The sequence below is a fragment of the Hippoglossus hippoglossus genome, chromosome 17 (assembly GCF_009819705.1).
Source record: "Hippoglossus hippoglossus isolate fHipHip1 chromosome 17, fHipHip1.pri, whole genome shotgun sequence".
NCBI classification, from domain to species: Eukaryota; Metazoa; Chordata; class Actinopteri; order Pleuronectiformes; family Pleuronectidae; genus Hippoglossus; species Hippoglossus hippoglossus.
The window spans coordinates 22,999,305-23,019,551 of record NC_047167.1 but is presented as its reverse complement, the minus strand read 5'-3'; the positions used below and the strand labels follow the sequence as shown (position 1 = coordinate 23,019,551).

Sequence of the window (20,247 nt, the reverse complement as noted above, 5' to 3'; positions counted from 1 at the left end):
ACAAAAGCAAACAGATAATGTGAAAAGGTTGAAAATAAACAACATACAAGAGTTCAGTTGATTCCTGGTTTTCCTGGTCTGGACTGGTTCTCCGATTTTATGCGACTGAACCGACGTTTGTCATCACGATGTGGCAAATTGAAAAGTACATGACATGATGTCATTTCCCATTCTTGTGAACATTATATCTCAAGAACACCTTCAGGGAGTCTCAGTGCATTTGGCTCAAACATTTACTGGGACTCGAGTATGACGTGAGGAGAATTGGAGGTCAAAGTTCAAGGTCACCGTCAAAGGTCGTTAAATCCTCAGCAGATGAGATGTTTCTCTTCACACTGGGACTGTAACCAGTGACCAGGGACTGGGTCGCCCACGGAGACACTAAATCTGCCGAAGCTATTACTGGAATACACTGGTGTGTGTGTGTGTGTCATGAGGGTGGGGGACTGTCAGGAAGTGCATTATGGGATGGAAAGAGGGGTGTGGAATGAATGAAAATGTGTGTTATTCACATCTAGGCCTGGTTCAGTTCACCATGGGGGTGCTGGATGACACACTCACACTCTTAACACAATAACTTCCTTCTTTCTTTCTCTCTTTCTTTAGCGGAGGTTATTAAAACTACTACTTATAACAATAACAACAAAATATTAATGGGGGAAAAAAGCCAAATATCTTTGACGTTGGTTTATCAGCGATCGTTCTGGGCAATCAGCACATCATCAGCACAAAGGTTGACATCCACATGAACGGGCGCAGTCTTAGGTTTGGTTGGTGCCATCGTTTTTTCAGTCCATTTTTATTATTTTCCCACTGGTGACTTCTAATGATACTCAGATCTTTGTCGGCAGGACCATGCAGAGTAGCTGAGTCGTCTCTGAGAACGCTGCTGCTCACTTCGTGTCTCGTTCAGAACAGCCTGTGTAGTGTAGACTCTTTGAAATGAAGAATTCAGGCCTTTATTAGCTTTTCTTCACCGCCTGTGATCTGGAGTCACTCCGCAAACCTTGGATTATTCACCCACACCAGCCGAGAGTCTGTCCAGTGGAAATAAAATTCACTGTTTCATGTTTCCAACGTGTCCATCCATCCAGACTCCCCAGAGGAGAGCAGCAAAGCGGGGGGGGGGTTTCACAGACCTCTCATATAATCCTGCTCTGGCTGGTAGTCGTTGGTCGGCTAATCAACTTTTAGCTCTTCTCCTGAGCAGCAGCGATACCCTGAGCCGCGCTGAGAGCCCTAATCAAGACAGACGAGGCTGAGATGGATGCTCGTAGATCAGCAGCTGTCAGGAACAGGGTGGTTATTCTCATCAGACGTATTGATTGGTGTGCAGGGAGGTGGTTTTCTCTCTGAGTATCTGGATTTGATTCAAGAAAAAAACTCAAATCTAACCGTTGTATTGTTTTTAGTTTGGTGATGAAGTGGATTTCTTTTTTTTTTCCATCTACTGTGTGAAAAGCTGTTGATCTGGGTCGTGATCATCTGCGTCCAACTGCCCCTTGAACACTTTAACTTGACTTTATCGAGGATATAATTTTATTAGTTTGCTCTGTAGATACAACAAATAAAAAAAGCGTGAGGGGTTTTACTGTGGAATCGGTTTCAGATTAAAGCTGTTATCTGAACCTCCTTTGTTCCAGGAATGGATCCGTCCATGGGCCAGGAGAGAAGAGCACCCGTCACCCCGTCCTCGTCCTCCCGCTACCACCGCCGACGGTCTTCTGGCTCCAGAGACGAGCGCTACAGATCAGGTGAGAGGCGTGTCCTGCCCTTGCAGCACATCTTTGGGACGTTCAGTCTTCGTCTTCGCTGCGTCTGCGTGTCTCACACAGACCGGAGGAACTGACCTCACCTACATATTGTGCGTATGACCACATGGGGGCCCTGGTTGATATTCTCAGTCCTTCTGTGCAGCAAAGTATTTGGCAAAGGACGGTGGAAAAACAAGCTTTAGGGAAATCCGTCATCCATTGTTTGGTTTGGTTCCACGCGCTGTTGACTGAAGATTAATATCGGATTAACTGAGGATTTCCGCCTGCGTGGATTCTTTTCAGTGGCATCTCATTCAGATTTAATCTGTGGGAATTTGTTTTCCGGTGACATTCGGGGTTAGTAGTGAAGATCCAATAAGAGAAGAAACAAGCTGGTATTTGAATGTTTGAATCATTGCATCAGCTGGGGAAACCTGCTTCGCTTCATTACCACAGCCCCGCATGCTGTTGAAGAGTTTGATCCAAGCCAGAAATAAATCCTGTAAAAAACCTTTTAAAACCGTTAAGCTGAAAAAGAAAAGTTTTTCCAGGCTCCTTTAAACGAGACACACACACACACACACTCTCTCTCTCTCTCTCGCACACATTGCCGTCACACTCGGTCGACCGTCAGACAATAAACGTGCACTTGAGATTTAAATGACCTCCGTTTCCCTGCAGAAGCCAAACAAACGTGCATCTGCGAGCCCACGTTCATTCTGACAAATGTCTCACTTGTGTCGTTATCGGGACGACAGCCTGCCGTCTCTGCACCGTGTGTTTGCCGTCTGCTCTTCAAACAAACCAAGCCGGGGTTATACTGCAGCTCTTTATCTCACTCTTAGAAACGCTAATTTACACAAGGTCTTCACCGGCACTCTCTGAACTTAATCTGGTCGGCAACCCACGGGGCCCGGTGGGAGCCGCTGTCGAGCCCGGGGGTGTTTGTGTACGTAAACTGAAGAGGAAATGGGAACACGGTGCTCGTTGCAGCACAAAGACAGAGGCCGGCTGATGGTTCTGTGTGTTTGCACTGGACGACATCACGGGTGCCTGAGAAGTCAACTCGTCTCTTTGGCCATTTATTCAGTCACAAGTCGTGTGTTCAGCAGAAAGAAGAAGAAATACTCAGATACTTTATGAGTAAAAGAACCACAATGTCAAAATCCTGCAAACAGAACTAGATGTACACAAGTATTATCCTTAAAGTAAAATGGTCTTTAAATACGGACTCATCACTGGTTCCTGTGCTTCCTGATTTCCACAGTTGAGCAACGCAGCAGGAGCAGTGTTGACGAATGAAATTATCCAGAAGAAACCCTATAGAATATTCAACAGATACAGTATTTATATTGTTATGTTTCTGAGTGGTAACAACTTTTAATCGTGATGGAGAGAGCCCGGTACAGTTCGCCTCACACGGCATCATACAGCCCCGAACAGCTGCTCAAACACAGACATGGTGTGTAGACGTGAGAGGATTTTCTTATACAACATTGTGGAATGGCTACATTATATATCATAATACAAACTTTTCTTGCACGAACAAAACGTGACGTACTCCGCGACTACTGAACGGTCACGATGCTGCAGTTTCCCTGCGAGATGGTTGTCTGATCATTCTCGCTTTGCACCGTGAATTAAACACCTCTGTATGTTTGTCTCCAGATGTGCACACAGAGGCAGTGCAGGCGGCCTTGGCCAAGCACAAAGAGAGGAAGATGGCGGTGCCCATGCCGTCGAAGCGGCGGTCGCTGGTGGTCCAGAGCTCCATGGATGCCTACACACCACCAGGTGAAGACCAAGACACACATACACACATACACACACACACACACACACACACACACACACACACACACACGCACACACGACAACTTGCTCAACACAAGTTATCTACGTTGTTGTGCTATGAGCGATGACTCCAGTAGCAGCAGACACACTTTTGCATAGCGGCCTCCGGAGTTTGGTTACGGCCCAGACTATGGTCGTCCTGAGCTGCTTGAACCGCCGGCACAGGCGTGTGCGTGTGCGTGTGTGTGCGTGTGCGTGTGCGTGTGTGTGTGTGTGTGTTTCTGTGAGCGGTAGATGTTGTGCTGATTTAGAGGTTTAGTTTCAGCATAGATTTGAAGATGAGCGCAGCTTTAGCGTCACCTTTGATGAGATAGGTGTATAGACGTTTTGAAACACAAGGTGGCGTTATGAGCCATGTTCAACCAATAAATGTAGATGTTTTTTATTAATATGATAATTAATGTGATTTTAAAACCAGCATCAACGTGTTTCATCAAAGAACAGGTCATGTGAGTTTGATGCTCAAAAAACACGCTGAAAGTTTGACCTGTTGGTGGCAGCAGAGAGAACGTCAGCACAAAGTTACACGTTTAGATTCTTTCTTTAATATCTCAAATTAGTCAGGAAATGATTTGAAATAAAAAATCCACCTTAAATTAAAAACAAAGGAAATCCCGATACAGGCAGTGTTGCACTGCAAAGCTCCAGAGTCACTCGCAGAGAGTCGTAAACTAACAAAGAGCAGAAACTAACTCCAGAGTTTAACTGTCTGCAGTAAATGAATAACTGCACTTTGCAATTTGTGTGATGTAATAATCTTGCATTGTGAGAGGAGGCATTATGGGATATAACCACATTTATTGGTCCTGTAAAATAACCTATTACAGAGTTTAGATTGAAGGTTTTGCTGAGGGACAGAAACTCTGCAGAGAAACAGGGACCAGGAATCAACAGAAACCAATTTGGATGTTTTTCATGTATATTTGACCCCGTCTGGCCTCGACCTTTAAGTTTCTATTTCCTGTGCTGTCAGTTAGCATGTGTGCACGTGTCGCCCGCTCGCCTCCTCCCTCCACATTGATGTCATCGCACTTTTGAAGTTAGGAGCGACGAGGGGGTCGTGTAAGTCGACCGTCACAGATTTGATTGAGCCTAAGCTGCTTCCCGCCCTCTCGACCACGCTGATGAATATTTGGCCGACACTCACTTCTCGTAAAATTTCACCCCCGTGGCGTGCGAGGCGGGATCTGTCCGGGGGCCTGTGGCGGTGGCAGGCGTCCATTTCTTTATGGAACTGGTGTTGGTTTTAATGAAGGTGTTAATGAGGCTATTATCTCTGTGGCTGCAGGGTCGAGCTCCTCAGCGTCTCTGAACAAGGTGATTCAGATTCCTTTGAGAGAGGAACTGCACAACGGCCAAAACAATAAATATCAGAAGCATTTTATTTTTACCAGGTGTAAACGTAGCAAAGCTGATGCATTTTAAAACGATAACGTGTCAGTGTGAGTGTAGAATAACTTTTTCAACTCAGACCCACACACATGAAATAAATCTGTAGAACTGGCTCACATCTAAAACAGCAGCACCTGCACACGGTCAGTGCAACAGGAGGAAGTAGAGCATTTGTCTGGGACTATTTTCTGCAGGATTAATCCACATTTGGTGCTCTGGTGAGTATTTGGGGCAACGGGTCTCTGTGTGTGTGTGTGTGTGTGTGTGTGTGTGTGTGTGTGTGTGTGTGTGTGTGTGTGTGTGTGTGTGTGTGTGTGTGTGTGTTTATGATGATAAAAGAACCACAGTGTGGCCCACAGATATGTCTTTAATATTTTTTTGGCGATACAGGATCTCTGTGGCTCAGAGGAATCATCTGAACCAGGGTTTGGATGCACTTGGTTGGTTTTGATTGGTTTTCGTGGGATTTATTCACAATCAGAAAAACATAGATTTTACACTTATATGCCCTTCATAAAAAGTCTTGGCATTTTTAAATATGTCTTTTTCTAACTGAGAGATAAAGTTGGCAAATACACACACACACACACACACACACACACACACACACACATACACACACACACACACACACACACACACACACACAGAGAAAATTTACATGACTTCTAAGTTTATCTTTTCCCTCCACTTCACACAAGACAAGGTAAACAAGCAGTGATGAGTCACAGAAATGCACACAGTCCCTCTTGCAGATTTAGAAAGCACGTGTCACGAGGGAGCGGTAAAAACAGTCTCACGCACACACACACACACACACACACACACACACACACACACACACACACACACACACACACACACACACACACACTCTCTGCCGGCGAGGTTCACTTGAGGACAGCAGAGTCGCATGTTGCCGAGCAGCACGTTGCGTCGTGCAGAGATGACGATCGCACTCCGATTGGCCTTTGACTGCGTTTCACAGCTGCAGTTTCTCGATATCTCAACGCATCATTAAATATATTTCAGCTTCAGTACAAGCTGCTCTGCGTCAGGGGCTCGCTCTCACGTCCCCCCCCCCCCCTCTGACTGCTCTGTGTGTTTTCGTTCTGTGAGAGTCCCACGTTGCCCGGCAGCTTCTTTCCTATTGTGCTCAACATGTTAGTGTGTCGTCACTGGAAGCCTCGGCGGGTCCTGCTGAGAACGAGACACAGAGGGGGGGGGGGCTGAGGCTGAGGTGTCGAGGCCGGGTGGAGTCCTGTGGCATTTCAAACAGCAAATATCAGCTGTGATGCACGACGAAGAATGAACAGAATGTAACAGGGATCAAACCAGAGAACAATGTTTGATCTAAACAGTGATGGGAGTTGTTTCCTCTGTATTTCAGTGTGAGAGCTCGTTCAGATTTAATAACGCTCTCACTCAGATAGCTCATGCTTGTGCTGAGATTTCCTGCGTTCCAGCTTCAGCTCTTCTTTATCGAGCTCATGCTGCTTGTGTGTGTGTGCTTTTATTTTTTTGGTGCAGAATTCCAACCAGTAGAATGTGGTGCGATGAGGAATTAAATAGCCCGGCCCTCGTTTCGTTGCTTTTGCTTACACATAAAAATCTATTTTACATCATCTGCCATTTGATTCGAAATGACTTGTACATTGATCGCGAGGGGAATCGAAGAGAAGGAGAGAGTCAAATATTTTACTGCTGTTTCCACAACCGTAGGTCTGTGGGTGTTGTTGTAACCACGGCGATGGAGGTCCTCGAACCAACGATCTTCTCTTGAACCAGAACCGAGGGGATCTGGGGCCGATGACATGTGACTTGTGTTTGTTTGCTGGAGGTGTTTCCTCTTCAGCTGCTCGTTTACCGCGCTCTTCTGCCGTGACTCAGTTCCACACCGTCAGTCGCGTGTTGCCATGGGCATTATGGAAATCATGGGAAAAATATGTGCACACAAATCCACACCTGCACACACGCGTACACACACACACACACACTTTCAAGCTTTCAGGAACAAACTTTACTCCGTCCCTCCCCTGTGGCGACAGATGGGAGCTGAAATATTTCCAGGCTACAGGAAATAGACTGTGACATAGAGACTGTCTCTATGTTTGTCTCTTAAACTCTGATTATTATTATATTATAATAGCATTAGTATCGGGATAGAATCAATCAAAGATCAATTATTGTCCAATGGTTTGATTCAGTCTTTCAATTCGCATTTTTTCATTTTTGCTATGATGACCTGGCAAGAAGTTTTATATATTCTTTATGTCCTCTCCTGGTCAGACACTTCCTCCGGCTCGGAGGGTGAGGGTCAGGGCAACGGCGAGGAAGGAGAAGGAGGAGACGGCGAAGAAGAGGACGGAGGAGGCGGTGGAGGGACGTCGTCCAGCCGAGAGGGGAGCATCAGCATGGAGCACTGGATCAACCGGGCCATGCACGGCACCTCGTCCACCACGACCACCACCTCGTCCACGGCCTCGTCCTCGTCCTCCTCCACACGCAGCGGCGGGAGCGGAGCAGCCGGCGGCAGGCTGGCTGACGTCCTGGCACAGCATGTCCACATCTCCGCCCGCCACCACCTCCGCCACCATCACCATCGCCACCACCACAAGACGGGTAAGAGAGGACGTGGATGGACCAGGTTTTGAATCGTTTATATTAAGTGTCAAGAACCACAAAATTATCTTCACTGCTCGATTCCATTCCATCTCCTTCTGTGACTTTTCGGAACAAGTAGAAAAATAAAATGCATGAATTTGCTGATTCCATAGAAGCACTCAGGAAACTCCGGACACCTTAGTGCAGACACGCTGAAGACGGACCAGACCTTCTCAGCCGGCTCCTGAGACCCTCAGATAGATTCTGCTGCAAAGTCGATGCTTTCTTAGACAAAACAGATGAACTAATCCAGGTCCAGGCACAGATCTAGAGACAAAATCCAGAACGCCTCAAGGAAATACAACTGATGTGAGGCTACATCTTTAACAACCATGAGTCAACTTCTAAAACCTGAGACTTTTAGAGAAACCCAGTGCCGATTTACTTCTGCCTATTGCAAAGTCTAGAAAAACCACAGAGCAAATTACAGACTCCCTGTTGAGACCACAAGTCAAATCTGGATCTAGAGCAACTCCTGTTTGAGCACAGGCCTTGTCATCCGGAGCCAAAGATAGACGATCCTTGCTTTTACAATTTCTATTTATTTTCTTGTTAAAAAGGAGGTTTAACTGGATTCTGTGTTCGAGGTGATGGATGGTGGTTTCTGATTGGTCGACGTATTGTTACACGTTTTTGGCTTCTTTTCTAGATGGTGGGAGGAAGTGGAAATGTGTCGTCCATCGTTATTTAACGTCTGTGACCTTAACGAGGGATTAAAATAATGAATAATTATGTGATAAATGTGTAAAAGATAATTATGAGTGCATCGATAACATGATGTTTTGACTCATCACCTCCTTATCTAGTTCAAATATCCTCATATTAGAGCAGCTGTTCCTCGTCGCTCGTCTGATTTGGTCTTTAAATACAGCAACTGTCTGCGAGTTTATTTTCAGCTGCAGGTGAAGTTAGTCGGCTGTTGAGAAGTTTCCAATAATGAACTGGGGATGTTGGGTGGATGGATGTTGGGTGGATGGATGTTGGGTGGATGGATGTTGGGTGGATGGATGTTGGGTGGATGGATGTTGGGTGGATGGATGTTGGGTGGATGGATGTTGGCCGTCGAGCGTGTTTTAGGTGGAGGGTCGCGTCCTAGTGCACGGTGTGTAAAGTTTTACACTGCCTCTGTTTCCTCTATTACCTTCAGTCTGTTTCTTATCCCTGATTTCTCCTCTCCCGTGTTTTTACGAGCGGGTTATGGCAGCTCGTGAAAACAGCTGGATGGTCCGGGTCCGGCGAGCAGCGGTCTGATCTGTGGACAGCAGGCAGGATCAGACGCCTGCCTGCTGCTGGCTGAGGACGGTGACCGTTTATTGACCCTTTCTCGTTTCCTTTGTTCAAAGTGTGTCCGTATCTGTGTGCATCGGTTTGTCGCCGCTCCTTTCATCCGTCCATACTTCGCTCCCGGTCGCAGCATCTCTGTTGACAATCTGCTGGTCACGGTCGACTCTTGTGTTCACGCCGTGTCTCTCGATGCCTCTTTGTTCCTGTGTTGGTTCATGCTGCTGCTGCTGCTGCTGCTGCTGCTGTGCGATTACTTAAAACCCTTTGAACGCACATATTAAGAATTCTGAAATACAGATTGTGTTAATGTTCAGTGAATGTCAGAGAAGTTAGGCCCAGCCCACTGTGACGTCTCCAGGCTGCTTTTCAAGATGCCCCTCCCCTCTTGTTCTTCACTTGCAGACCTTTTAACCCACCTCTCTTTGAGGAGGTGGAGGAGGAGGAAGAGGAGGAGGAGGAGGAGGAGGAGGAGGAGGACATCCCTTGGTACAAAGCAGGGATGCCGATACTGTTCCTCTCATCAGTGTCTCTGATTCGTTTCCCTCCATCATGTGCTTGCTGATCAAACTGCCGATTCAGTGTATGTTTATCGTCCAGTATAATGTCAGTGCTCCCCTCGCTGCAGCCTTGAGCGTTGTGGTAGATGCATGAAAACTGTGTCTGTGCGAGCAGAAGGAAAAATAAGCTGTGAATTGTTGATGAGGGAAATCAACAATGCTTTTAAAGAGGCTGGAGAGCAGCTTGTCTGATCGACTCCCTGACGTTCAAGGTTACTCCGCTGGTGTTGTTTATTGATTTGTCTAATTATGCAGCATGCTTTTACTTGTTTGCTCAGGTCAGAGTCGATCTGCTTTCAAAATGGTTTTTAATCCGAGCCAGAAAGCGGCCGTCTGCCTTCTTCCTCTTTTTTTAATTTCCCCGTCAGTCTCTTGTTTTACGCAGCGTTCTTAAAAGCTGTGTCTCAAGTCGGGGGATGCATCGTTCTGAGGCTGCTTTTAAAAAAAACGTTTGCGTCACATCGGCGCGAATCGGCTGTCCCAATTCAAAAGCTCCTCCAGCAGGTGGATCCTTCCCGGCCCAACATATCCCATAATCCATTGCGCTTCTGTGATGAACTGTTTTTCAAAGAGGCAATGGCAGCAGCAAGTGAGGCGAGAACGCCAGAAGAATGTATTTTAAAATGTTAGCACTCAAGCGAACAGCTAACGATGCGTGTGTTTCTAAAAACATCTTTTCAACGTTTGTATGAACCGCAGCTCTGTTGCTAGGCGACGGCTGTAAGGGGGGGGGGATGCGACCCCTGAACTGAAGCCAACATCTGGTTCGGAAAAGTTCTTATTATCGTCCAGACTTCTGGATGTGATGTGAATAACATGAACCCATCCGGTCATTTCTGTTCGGTGCTCTACCTCAGGACTCCACCAGCCAGCTCGGTGCTCGGAAAACAAATCAATGTCCGGCCTGATTTACTGAAGTGGTTTCCTCTGTATCGGTGAGATTCCTGTGAGAACACAGTGACTCCCGCTGCAGGGAGCAATGAGCATTCACTTCAAGGAAAGATCTGGAAGCGTTCCTATGTTAGATGTAATTAAAGCAGCGACTAAAGGCTCCTGGACGGAGAGTTTCTAAATGTTTGTAGTTAAAGTCTGATTGAAGGGTGGACGTTATGGATTTTATATACACTCAAATTTATTTGACTCGTGTACTTTCATCCTAAATGTTTCTAGGAGTTTCCAAACAGTCGACAGTCACTGTGGCTGAAGGGCTCAGTGTGTTTTAAACCGCCGTCGACCCACAGTGAGAGACGTCCTGTCCCCGAGTGAACCCGCTCAGCCTCATCCCTATTCCAGCCGTGAAGGTGGCATTCCTCCTCCTCCTCCTCCTCCTCCTCCTCCTCCTCAGCCAGGGCCGCTCTTCCTCCCTGTCACACATCCTCATAAATACATGTTGATGAGGTCACCACAGGCGTGTGCACGTACACACACACCCACACAGAGCTGGTCAGAAAGAAGGACACACACACAGGACTGCAGACAGGGCTCGTTCGGTGCAGCTCAGACAGACGTACGGCGTGCTACAGCAATTAGCATGCCTGTGCTGTGCGCTGCAGTATTGATATGCAGTCCGTGTCTGAATAAAGAAATCTGTTTGGTCTCGCCGGCTCCTGCTCGCTGCTCGACTCCCTCTCACTCCACTTGTTTCTCTTTTTTTTTTGTTGTTATGTTACTCTCCCTGATGCTGCACATCGTTCCCGTCTTGTTTGTCAGGCGATGAAATCTGATGATTTCTGTCGGGTTTATTGGCAGAGAAGCAACTTCTGTGTGTCACAGTTATCATCAACCCTGGTAAGATGAATGGAATAAACAGGAAACCTAGACGTTAAGGTACAGCAGCTTTTCCAATGACACCATGAAACTAGTTCAAATCCAGTGAACTTCATTGGTTTTTATCGTCGTTTGTGTCCATAAGTCTTGTTTTTTTAACGAAGGTTAAATTAATTACCCAACGTGCAGTGTAGAGCATGTGTGGTGCATATGTGTCTATTTATATTATAAAGAAATCGAGCTGTTAATAATCACCACGAGAGAAAAGGCGATGATGAAATATTAAGTAAGAGGAAGACGAAGAGATCAGAGTGAAAGACATCTTTGTTCTGGTTCCATCACAGACACTTGTCTTTGTAACAGCAGGTAGAAGTTAACATGTGAGTCTTTATGTTTTGAATAGACAATTATCAAGCTTTCTTTTTTCTCTTTGTGTCCAAAAGCTCTGGAATCTCCTCGTCTTTCCACGTCTACGTCTTCATCTTCGTCTTCTACGTGCACGGCTCCTCTTCTTCATCCTGAGATATTTGCGTTCTTCCAGTTTTTCTTTATCTTGTCTTTGATCATTGTTGTTGGATCACGTTTGTGTTGTTAGAACTTTAGTCATGTATTTTTTGTGTCGTCTACTATTCACGACTTGTCGAGCAGGACTCTGCAGTGCAACATTTCCTAAAGCTGAACAAGATGAGATCGTTTTTTTAAAAGACTGAAGACGACAGTAAACGACACAGGCTGCACCTCCACGCATCTGTTTAGATTCGCCACACATCCTCCTCCCTGCATCATTTCATGCTCCGTCCACTCAAAGTAAAGAATCCCTCGGGCAGAACGGTAAATACAGTTTGATGTCGCTGAACAGCAGCCGAGCCTCGTGAAGGAGGTAAATGTGAAGCGTTTGAGTCGCGATGGGAGCTTTGAAAAATCAGCCGCAGCCGAGAGGCTGAAACACAACAGGGAGTGAAACGACCTGAAAACCAGCGTTACGGTGTTGATGGTTTGTTGTTTCTCACAGAGAAGCAGGTGTCACTGTTTGTGGCAAACAGTTTTTATGGCTCGGCGCCGGCGACACCGAGGGGCCGGAGGCATCATGTTTCTGTTTGGTCCGTCTCTCTCATTCTTTTGAACTCAATATCTGAACAATGCCTGGAGGTCGTCTCTTTAAATTTGGTACAAACCTTCAGTTGGAGTCATGGATGAAGTTTGTGATCAAAGGTCAGAGGTCAACGACATAAATACCTTCAGGGAGTCATTTCAAATTTGGAGTGATTCAAATTGGAAGGTCAAGGTCACTGTGACCTCACAGAACTCGTCTTTCGTCCCGTGAACAAGTTATTTTCGAGGGAGTCCTCTCAACTTGGCCACACATTTAGACTCAAAAGTTTCAGTGGTCAAAGGTCAAAGGTCAGAGTGACCTGATGAGTCTGTCATTCTTCTGTTTCCTTGTGGATGACTAACCTTCCATCCTTCCCTCCCTTATCTCACATCCCAGAGAACCACTCGGCTCCTCCAGATGTCACCGGCTACACCAACAACTCGGCCAACAGCACCGCCGCCGATGGGATCCAGGTGGAGAGAGCCCCGGGCGGCGGCCCCGCGGTTCAGAGACAGGCGCCCAAGTACGGCAACGCCGAGCTGATGGAGACGGGAGACGGTGAGTGGTGGTGGAAAGAAATGACAACAACAGCAACAAGAAATGAATTAACAACCAAAGCTACTGAATATTTTATATTCATTCTTTTTGTTTTGGCGTTTTGGGAAGAGTTACGCCGCAGATTTCAGTGCCTCATTTTAGTTTGGCTGAGGAGTGAAATCTGCTGATTCATATCTTCATACTCCAACGAGCTCATTTCATCAGACGCCACCATCGGACGTGTTGAACGTGACGGATCAGGCGCCACATGGGAGCTTATGTTAGTTTGAAAGCGGAGAGTCGCTCTTTCACAGCACTGAGATTATTTTTATTGTCATGCTGTGGGAGCTGTGCCTTTTTTGTTTTCTCATCTTCTGTCAATTGTTTCAGGATTTAACTTTGGATTCACTGTGTGCGAGACGAGATTCCACTCAGTTTGTTCCAGCTCGTAGTTTTAACATCTTTACTTGTATATTTTTAAGTATCTGCTGTTTGGAGGCGTTGTACTACTGTGACCGGGCCATAGAACACAAGAGATTTGGAATTAAACATATATATAATTGAATACTCACTCATATGGGGCCAGTAAAGCTTATTTTGGATTTCTGCTCAGATGTCGGAGGTGTGATGCTTTACAGCGTTTGTGTGTGGTCTTCCTGCAGGTGTCCCAGTCAGCAGCAGAGTTTCCGCCAAGATTCAGCAACTCGTCAACACCCTGAAGAGGCCGAAGCGGCCGCCGCTCAGGGAGTTTTTTGTCGACGACTTCGAGGAGCTACTGGAAGGTAACAACTTTTTTATTCGATTACATTTTTCACAGTGTCTCTTGTTACATCACATTAACCTCGGCCGCCAAGGAGGTTCAGGTTTTGTTTGCCGTCTGTTAGTTGACGGATTACCGTTACACTTGGTGATGGTCAGGGAAGAACTCGATATTTATTATCGCACATTTTCAGGTCTTTCTTCTCGTGTTGAGGTCTTCGGGTTGAGCTGCAGAAAATATCAAAGTTTTTCTCATGCGAACAGAAAAACAATCACAGTCGACCAAACCTCCTTGTGTGCCGTGGCAAAGCTGAATCCAACTGATGAATATTTCCTTTTGTTCCCAGTGTCAAAAGCTGCAGAGCCAGAGGATAATTAATAATTTAGGCGTGAATAACAAACGCTGGGACGACTCAGTTTGACTCAGTGTGTCGTTAAGATGCATCAACTTGGTGTTTTTTGCTTAATTAAAAGCTCGTTTCCTTCCCGTGGACGTCCTCTGTGATACAGCAGTGATAAATGCACGTCTTCACGCCGTTAAATCAAATGAAACTAATTTAATTTGTAATAAGAGGAAAACGTGGATACTCAAGCAACGCTGTGTTTTCATCATGAGATTGTATTTGTAAGTTTGGAAAAATGACTCCTTCCCACAGCTGTATTCTTTTTATACATCAGAGTGATGCTATGACTATGAACTTTATTGAGACAGCTCATAGTGATTCAAAATGAAGAGGCGGAAAACGAGAAGCAGCTTGAAGATCAGTCGACATTAGGGAAGAAAGAGTAAAACAGTTCAATATGAGCAAAGAGTAATAAAACATTCACATCATGAACAAATATAAAATCTATTCGGATCTAATCTTATAAAATCTAATCTAATCCCATTTTCTCCCGGTCTCCTCCAGTCCAGCAGCCAGACCCCAACCAGCCCAAGGCCGAGGGGGCCCCGATGGTGGTCATGAGGGGCGAGCAGCTGGGTGTGGTAACCAACTGGCCCCCGTCCCTGGAGGCGGCCCTGCAGAGGTGGGGCACCATCTCCCCGAAGGCCCCCTGTCTCACCACCATGGACACCAATGGCAAGCCGCTCTACGTGCTGACCTACGGTAAGCAGGGCCTCGGCTCCCCGCCGATCGAGGCGGGAAACCACACAGGGTGGGGGTGCACCAGGATTGTTTGTGCAAGTATAAATATAAAAACACTATAAGGGGAGGGATTGTGCAATATGTTGTAAGTAAGCATTAGAGACTGGATTGTGCAAAGTTCAGTTAGTCGGTTGTTTGGATCTATGGAAGTTAAAGTGTCACAGTCGCCGGCGGGGACATTGGCGCAGTGATGGCTGTTTACTGATGAGGCCGACAGCAGGAAACTGGTTTTGGTGCTGATGGCCCGCAGCCTCCTGCCAGAGGGAGGTGGTTCATGGGTGGGGGGGGGTCGGCCACAATCGTACCTGCACGCCTCAGAATCCTGGAGACGTACAGGTCCTGGAGACGAGGCAGGTTGCAGCTGATCAGCTTCAGTGAATGATGCGCTATAGTTATACACTATAGTTTGTGTGTGTGAGAGAGAGGAGCTGATGATGAGGCAATGTGAGCGCTCACCAGACTGTGAAATGTCTTCAGCCCGCACTCAGGAGTCCTCCACCAGAGAGACGACAACACGGTGAGACAGTGTGTGTGTGTGTGTGTGTGTGTGTGCGTGTGCGTGTGCGGTGCTGTTTCTGAATCTCCATCTTCCTTTATCTCTCATTCCTGTGGCATCGTCCCTTTGATGTCGGCCCACAAGGACAAACTTGTATTGTTGTGTTTTCTTCCTGTCAAGTCGAACATTTACTCGAGGGAACGAATAAAATTCCCCAATACCGAACTCTCCCGCTGTCCCTGAACTCAACCCTCACCGCGCTGCACTGCCGATGACCCCACGTTATTGGCAGGAGAGACAACATTTTCTATATATAAAGACGTTTCAAGAGCTTCTCAGGGAACTCTGATCCTCTGAAAACAGCACGGCCAAAGCTTTTATTTATTTTTTCTTGATAAAGATGCTCAGACGCTGCGTGCTGTGTTCGTACGTCTGCTTCTTTTCAGAGTGTTTTCTGTGACCTACAAAATTAGAAATGCAGCTCATCCCCTTTTTATAATGTTTCCTTATAACCTTTCCAGGACGAGGCACCAGAAACGTGTCATCTGCCACTCAACCTTTACCAAACTAATGTTGGACCTTCTAAACGACCCTCGCATCCTCCTTAGAACACCGAGAGGACCTCAGTTCCACAGCTTCTAAACCCCCGGAACAACCTAAAGGACGTCAGGAACAAATACAAACATCTTGAGTCGTAATGAGAAGCCTTTTTTTACGAGCTTCAGACGAGAACCCTGAGGTCCAGCGTCGCTCACACTGAGAACGAGCAGGAGACTCTTTGTTTGTGTTGTTGTTGTTGTGGCGCTGCTACAATACCGTATTAAAACCAAATAATACAATGTGATAAAGTTCATTTTACACTATAATACATCTAATATCAGTTCATTCCTTTATTGGCTCAGTCTAATCGACCTGTTTCTGAAATACCGAGATCCTCAACTGAAACATTGACCGTCCAGTTTCATCTGTTCTGTCTTCGGAGTCGTTTTGTGAGAGTGTCTGTGTTTCTCCAAGTGGCCTAATATCTAATTTCACAACCAACGCCTTGATGTTATTAAATCAAGCTCCACGATGAGATGGTTTCTGAGGACAAAAGGCTGCTGGGTGAATCTTTCACGGGTAGATTGAGTAACGTCATCCTAAAAAAAAAAAAGCCAGACCCCAGATCTGTGCTTACATCTGGAGATGCAGCTCTCAGATTTGGACACGGCTCAGCTGGAGGGAAGCTTCCTAAAATGTCAGCAGGAGCCTTCTCTTGTAACTGAAGAGGGTTGACGAACGTGTTTCCAGGCCGGGTGGCGGCTGCTGGTTGTGATGCCCACTTTTACTGCTGAAGTGCCCTTGTACCAGGCAGTGGTGCCGCCAGGATTATAATTCACAGTACGCACAAGAACGCTTGTAACTCATTTTGAGGTTTAGCTGATTGTACAACTGATCGTTCAGGACAATAAAAACATCGACGGCACGGGACCATAAAAAACATCGTTGAAAGAGTCAGGGGGAAAAAGGTGGAAGCCATTATTTGTTGCGTCTTTGTCATTTCTAACTATATCAGATAGATAGAGCGATGAGTAAAGTGCAGTAGGAGTTGGAGAAGGAAACCGTTGACTCCCTCATGGCAGCAGCAGCAGCATCATCATCATCATGAGCAGATGAAGGCAGAACGATCGCAGACTAACGACCATATTCAAAACCAAACCTTGTGGTGCCTCTCGGGTCTTTGGTTGTGAGACGCAGCCAAACACATAAAGCTGCACTGATCGATATGTGTGAAATGTACAATGTAAATGAGCTCACTCACTCTGAATTCATTAATTTTCACCGAATCACCGTTGCTCTGCCTTTTATTTGCAATTTACTTTCTCTCCTAACTCGTCCATTTTCCTCATGGGATCCCAAAACCTCCGTTTGCGTGAAAGACACTGAGGAATTCACACTTGGTCGCTCATTCATAACGTCTGCATCTGCCAGTCGGAAGCAGGGACAGAAAGCAGAGGATGGATTCTGCTGTAGTGAGTTCGTGTCATTACTCAGAGAGTCGACTTGGCCCTGCAGGGAAAACAACACTGATTTAAGAGATATAATAACCTGAACTTCTGCAGAGTGAAAATAAGACGTTTTTGAGGCTGGTTCACTTTGCCTGAAGCTGCACGAGCACAAACAATAACCAAAAGTACTTGTGGAGATAGCAGAACCCCCTTTCTCTGTGTAATTATATACTGATGTGAACTATATGACTTTGTGTAGTGTGTGTCTGTGTGTGTGTGTGTGAAGTATCACTGTACATGGATCCAATTACACTGCAGGGTTTGGTTTGACGTCTGTGTGATTGGAGCCAGTTCCCTCACGGGGTAAAATACACGACTCACGTCAGTGCAGTGCTTTTCTCATCCTTTGTTCCATTTTACACTAAAGTTCACAAAGATTTGCAATTTACCCTTTGACCTCTTGACTACATTTTTCATCCCTAACGTCTCAGATTTGTTCATTTCAAGCGTTTTCTCTTTTTGCGTGAGTGGGTTTCACTGTGTGACGACGCTGTGTATGTGCTTGCAGGTAAACTGTGGTCCAGAAGTGTGAAGGTGGCCTACAACCTGCTGCACAAGCTGGGAACCAAGCAGGAGCCACTCGTCCGGCCTGGCGACCGGGTGAGAACCAATCAAACATCTAATTCCCCCGGCACCATCAGCTCATTTCAAATACCAGTTTCCGTTCTCCATCTTATTCGTATTGAAGTGGACGTAGAAACCTCAGAAATCGAGAAACCAAACCACCACTAGAGGTGAACGAGACCGCGTCGAAGAGCCGTCACAGCTCTACCCAGAAACAGCTGGACGCGCAGACATCAGAGCTTTTCCTCTGTCGCCTCCTAAGTTTCCGTTGGTATTAAAACATCCCAGAGCCGCCGGGTTGAAAACAACATATGGAAGCAGATTCTTGACGTCAACGCTCCGGATTCTCAACAAGTCCTCGGCGGCCGTGACTCAGTACTTAAGATGTGTACGTGTTGTCAGTGCGATCATCTCACCAGGCTGGAACCTTCATTATCCAGAGCTCGGCACATGAAAATCCCAGTGAAATGGAAAAGGGTTGAGTCCCACATGTGTCTGCATCAATGTGACGCCCCCACTGTCTCTGCTCGCCTCCTTCCTGTCCCGCTTTCATCTTCACTTTGAGCTCAGCTTCCTGCTCCAATGGAGACTCCAGTCAAGACTGGTGCAGGGCCAGAGAGAGTGTGTGTGTGTGTGTGTGTGTGTGTGTGTGTGTGTGTGTGTGTGTGTGTGTGTGTGTGTGTGTGTGTGTTAATGCATCTCAGCCGGAAGGGTGTGTGTTTTTAATTACTGTAAAACCCCCTTGTCTTCCCACTCAGAGTGTGAATTACAAACTGTGTGTGTGTGAAATGGCACCGTGTGTGAAATGACACCGTTGTTTTCGTGTTTTGATGAAGACGCGTCTTTGCAGGATGATTGTAAACTGAAGGACTTTAATGACACTCAGAGATGATGCAGAAGTTATTATTCTGTGAAAGGTGTGTTTCTTAATGTTTGGGGGCGTGAAAGGTTCGAAAAGCAGGAAATATGAGATTTTTCTTATCGCTCAGAACGTCACATAACCTATGGAACGTCTTGAAAGTCTGGATTTAGCACCGGCATCGTATGTTATTCCTATGTGACGCTGTCAAACTGCTGCAGCCTGCCCCCCCCCCCCCCCCCCCCTCTTCTCCCGCTGGTATCTTCTACACATGAAACCTGAACGTCTCTGCACTGACAACATTAGTCCTGTTAAAGCATCATTACACTGCTCTCATTCACTCAGGTGCACTTAGCTTCCCCCCCCCACACACACACACACACACACACACACACACACACACACACACACACACACACACACACACACACACTCAGTTCAGTTCTGAATATGGAAGCCATTAAGCAGCACTTAAGCTTGGGTTCATATTGTTATCATAACCAGACTCTGCAGCCGAGCTGGATCCAACATGGCGGAGCAGAGGAATCATGTTATTCTGCTGTTACGGCAGAAAACTTGTTTCAGATGAGACGTCACGGTGTAGAAAACGGTAGATAATGATTTTAAGAGGATTCACTTAGAGGGAACATGCAGAATAAATGCCCTGAATGAGAAAAACTAATTATCTTAGAAAAAACAAGCACAGACTTGAATCAACACCTGATGGTGGCAACGAAAACAAAGTTGGTGTTTCACATGTTCCATATTCCATATACCTGTCTCTACTCTACCTTCCCCTTTTCTCACTATCACGATCTTTCTAACGCACGACGGACACAAACATGTTCCTGCAGTAACCCTGGTGTTCTGCCTTCTGCTGCCTGCAGGTGGCGCTGGTGTTCCCGAACAACGACCCTGCTGCCTTCATGTCGGCGTTCTACGGCTGCCTGCTGGCCGAGGTCGTCCCTGTGCCAATAGAAGTACCGCTGACCAGGAAGGTGAGTGTCCAGGATCAGTTGACAAGGTAGAGCGGGGCGTCCGCTGATCAGAATAACGTTGGTTCGATCCCCAATCCTCCTGTTTGCACGTTGAAGTGTCCTTGGGCAAGTCACCCCCAAATCCCTCCGTGTGTGTAAAGAAGTGTAAATGAACGTGCCACTTTTACTCTGTACGTTTTTAAAATGCAGCTTTAGATTTGTGGCTCTGGTCTCTTTGTTTGCTTCTTTCGCTCTGTCCACAGATTAGTGTTGATAGTTAGATAGTAGATAGTTACGTGTGATTATTATCCAAGCGGGACAGTTTCACGTGCACCAACTGTCCTTCGTCCAAAGTAGCATCCACGCACACCGGAGGAGCTCAGCAGCAGCCAGGAGCAGCTCTTGATCAAATCTGTCCGTCTCTCTCCAGGATGCCGGCAGTCAGCAGATTGGATTTCTGTTGGGCAGCTGTGGAGTGACGGTGGCTCTGACCAGCG

At 46.5% G+C, this 20,247-nt stretch overlaps 1 protein-coding gene across 5 annotated transcripts in view; it reads left to right on the top strand.

The window, feature by feature from the left end:
* Positions 1 to 20,247, top strand: part of LOC117778518 (disco-interacting protein 2 homolog C) — a 109,108-nt gene that overhangs the window by 65,915 nt on the left and 22,946 nt on the right. For all 5 annotated transcript variants that reach the window (XM_034614175.1, XM_034614174.1, XM_034614176.1 and 2 more), the window contains exons 3-11: positions 1,644 to 1,754; positions 3,423 to 3,548; positions 7,290 to 7,622; positions 12,762 to 12,923; positions 13,565 to 13,684; positions 14,570 to 14,767; positions 17,859 to 17,950; positions 19,661 to 19,771; positions 20,181 to 20,247. The exon at positions 20,181 to 20,247 is cut by the window's right edge and continues 57 nt beyond it. In XM_034614175.1, coding sequence (XP_034470066.1) covers positions 1,644 to 1,754; positions 3,423 to 3,548; positions 7,290 to 7,622; positions 12,762 to 12,923; positions 13,565 to 13,684; positions 14,570 to 14,767; positions 17,859 to 17,950; positions 19,661 to 19,771; positions 20,181 to 20,247 — 1,320 coding nt within the window. The remainder of the gene's footprint in view (positions 1 to 1,643; positions 1,755 to 3,422; positions 3,549 to 7,289; positions 7,623 to 12,761; positions 12,924 to 13,564; positions 13,685 to 14,569; positions 14,768 to 17,858; positions 17,951 to 19,660; positions 19,772 to 20,180) is intronic.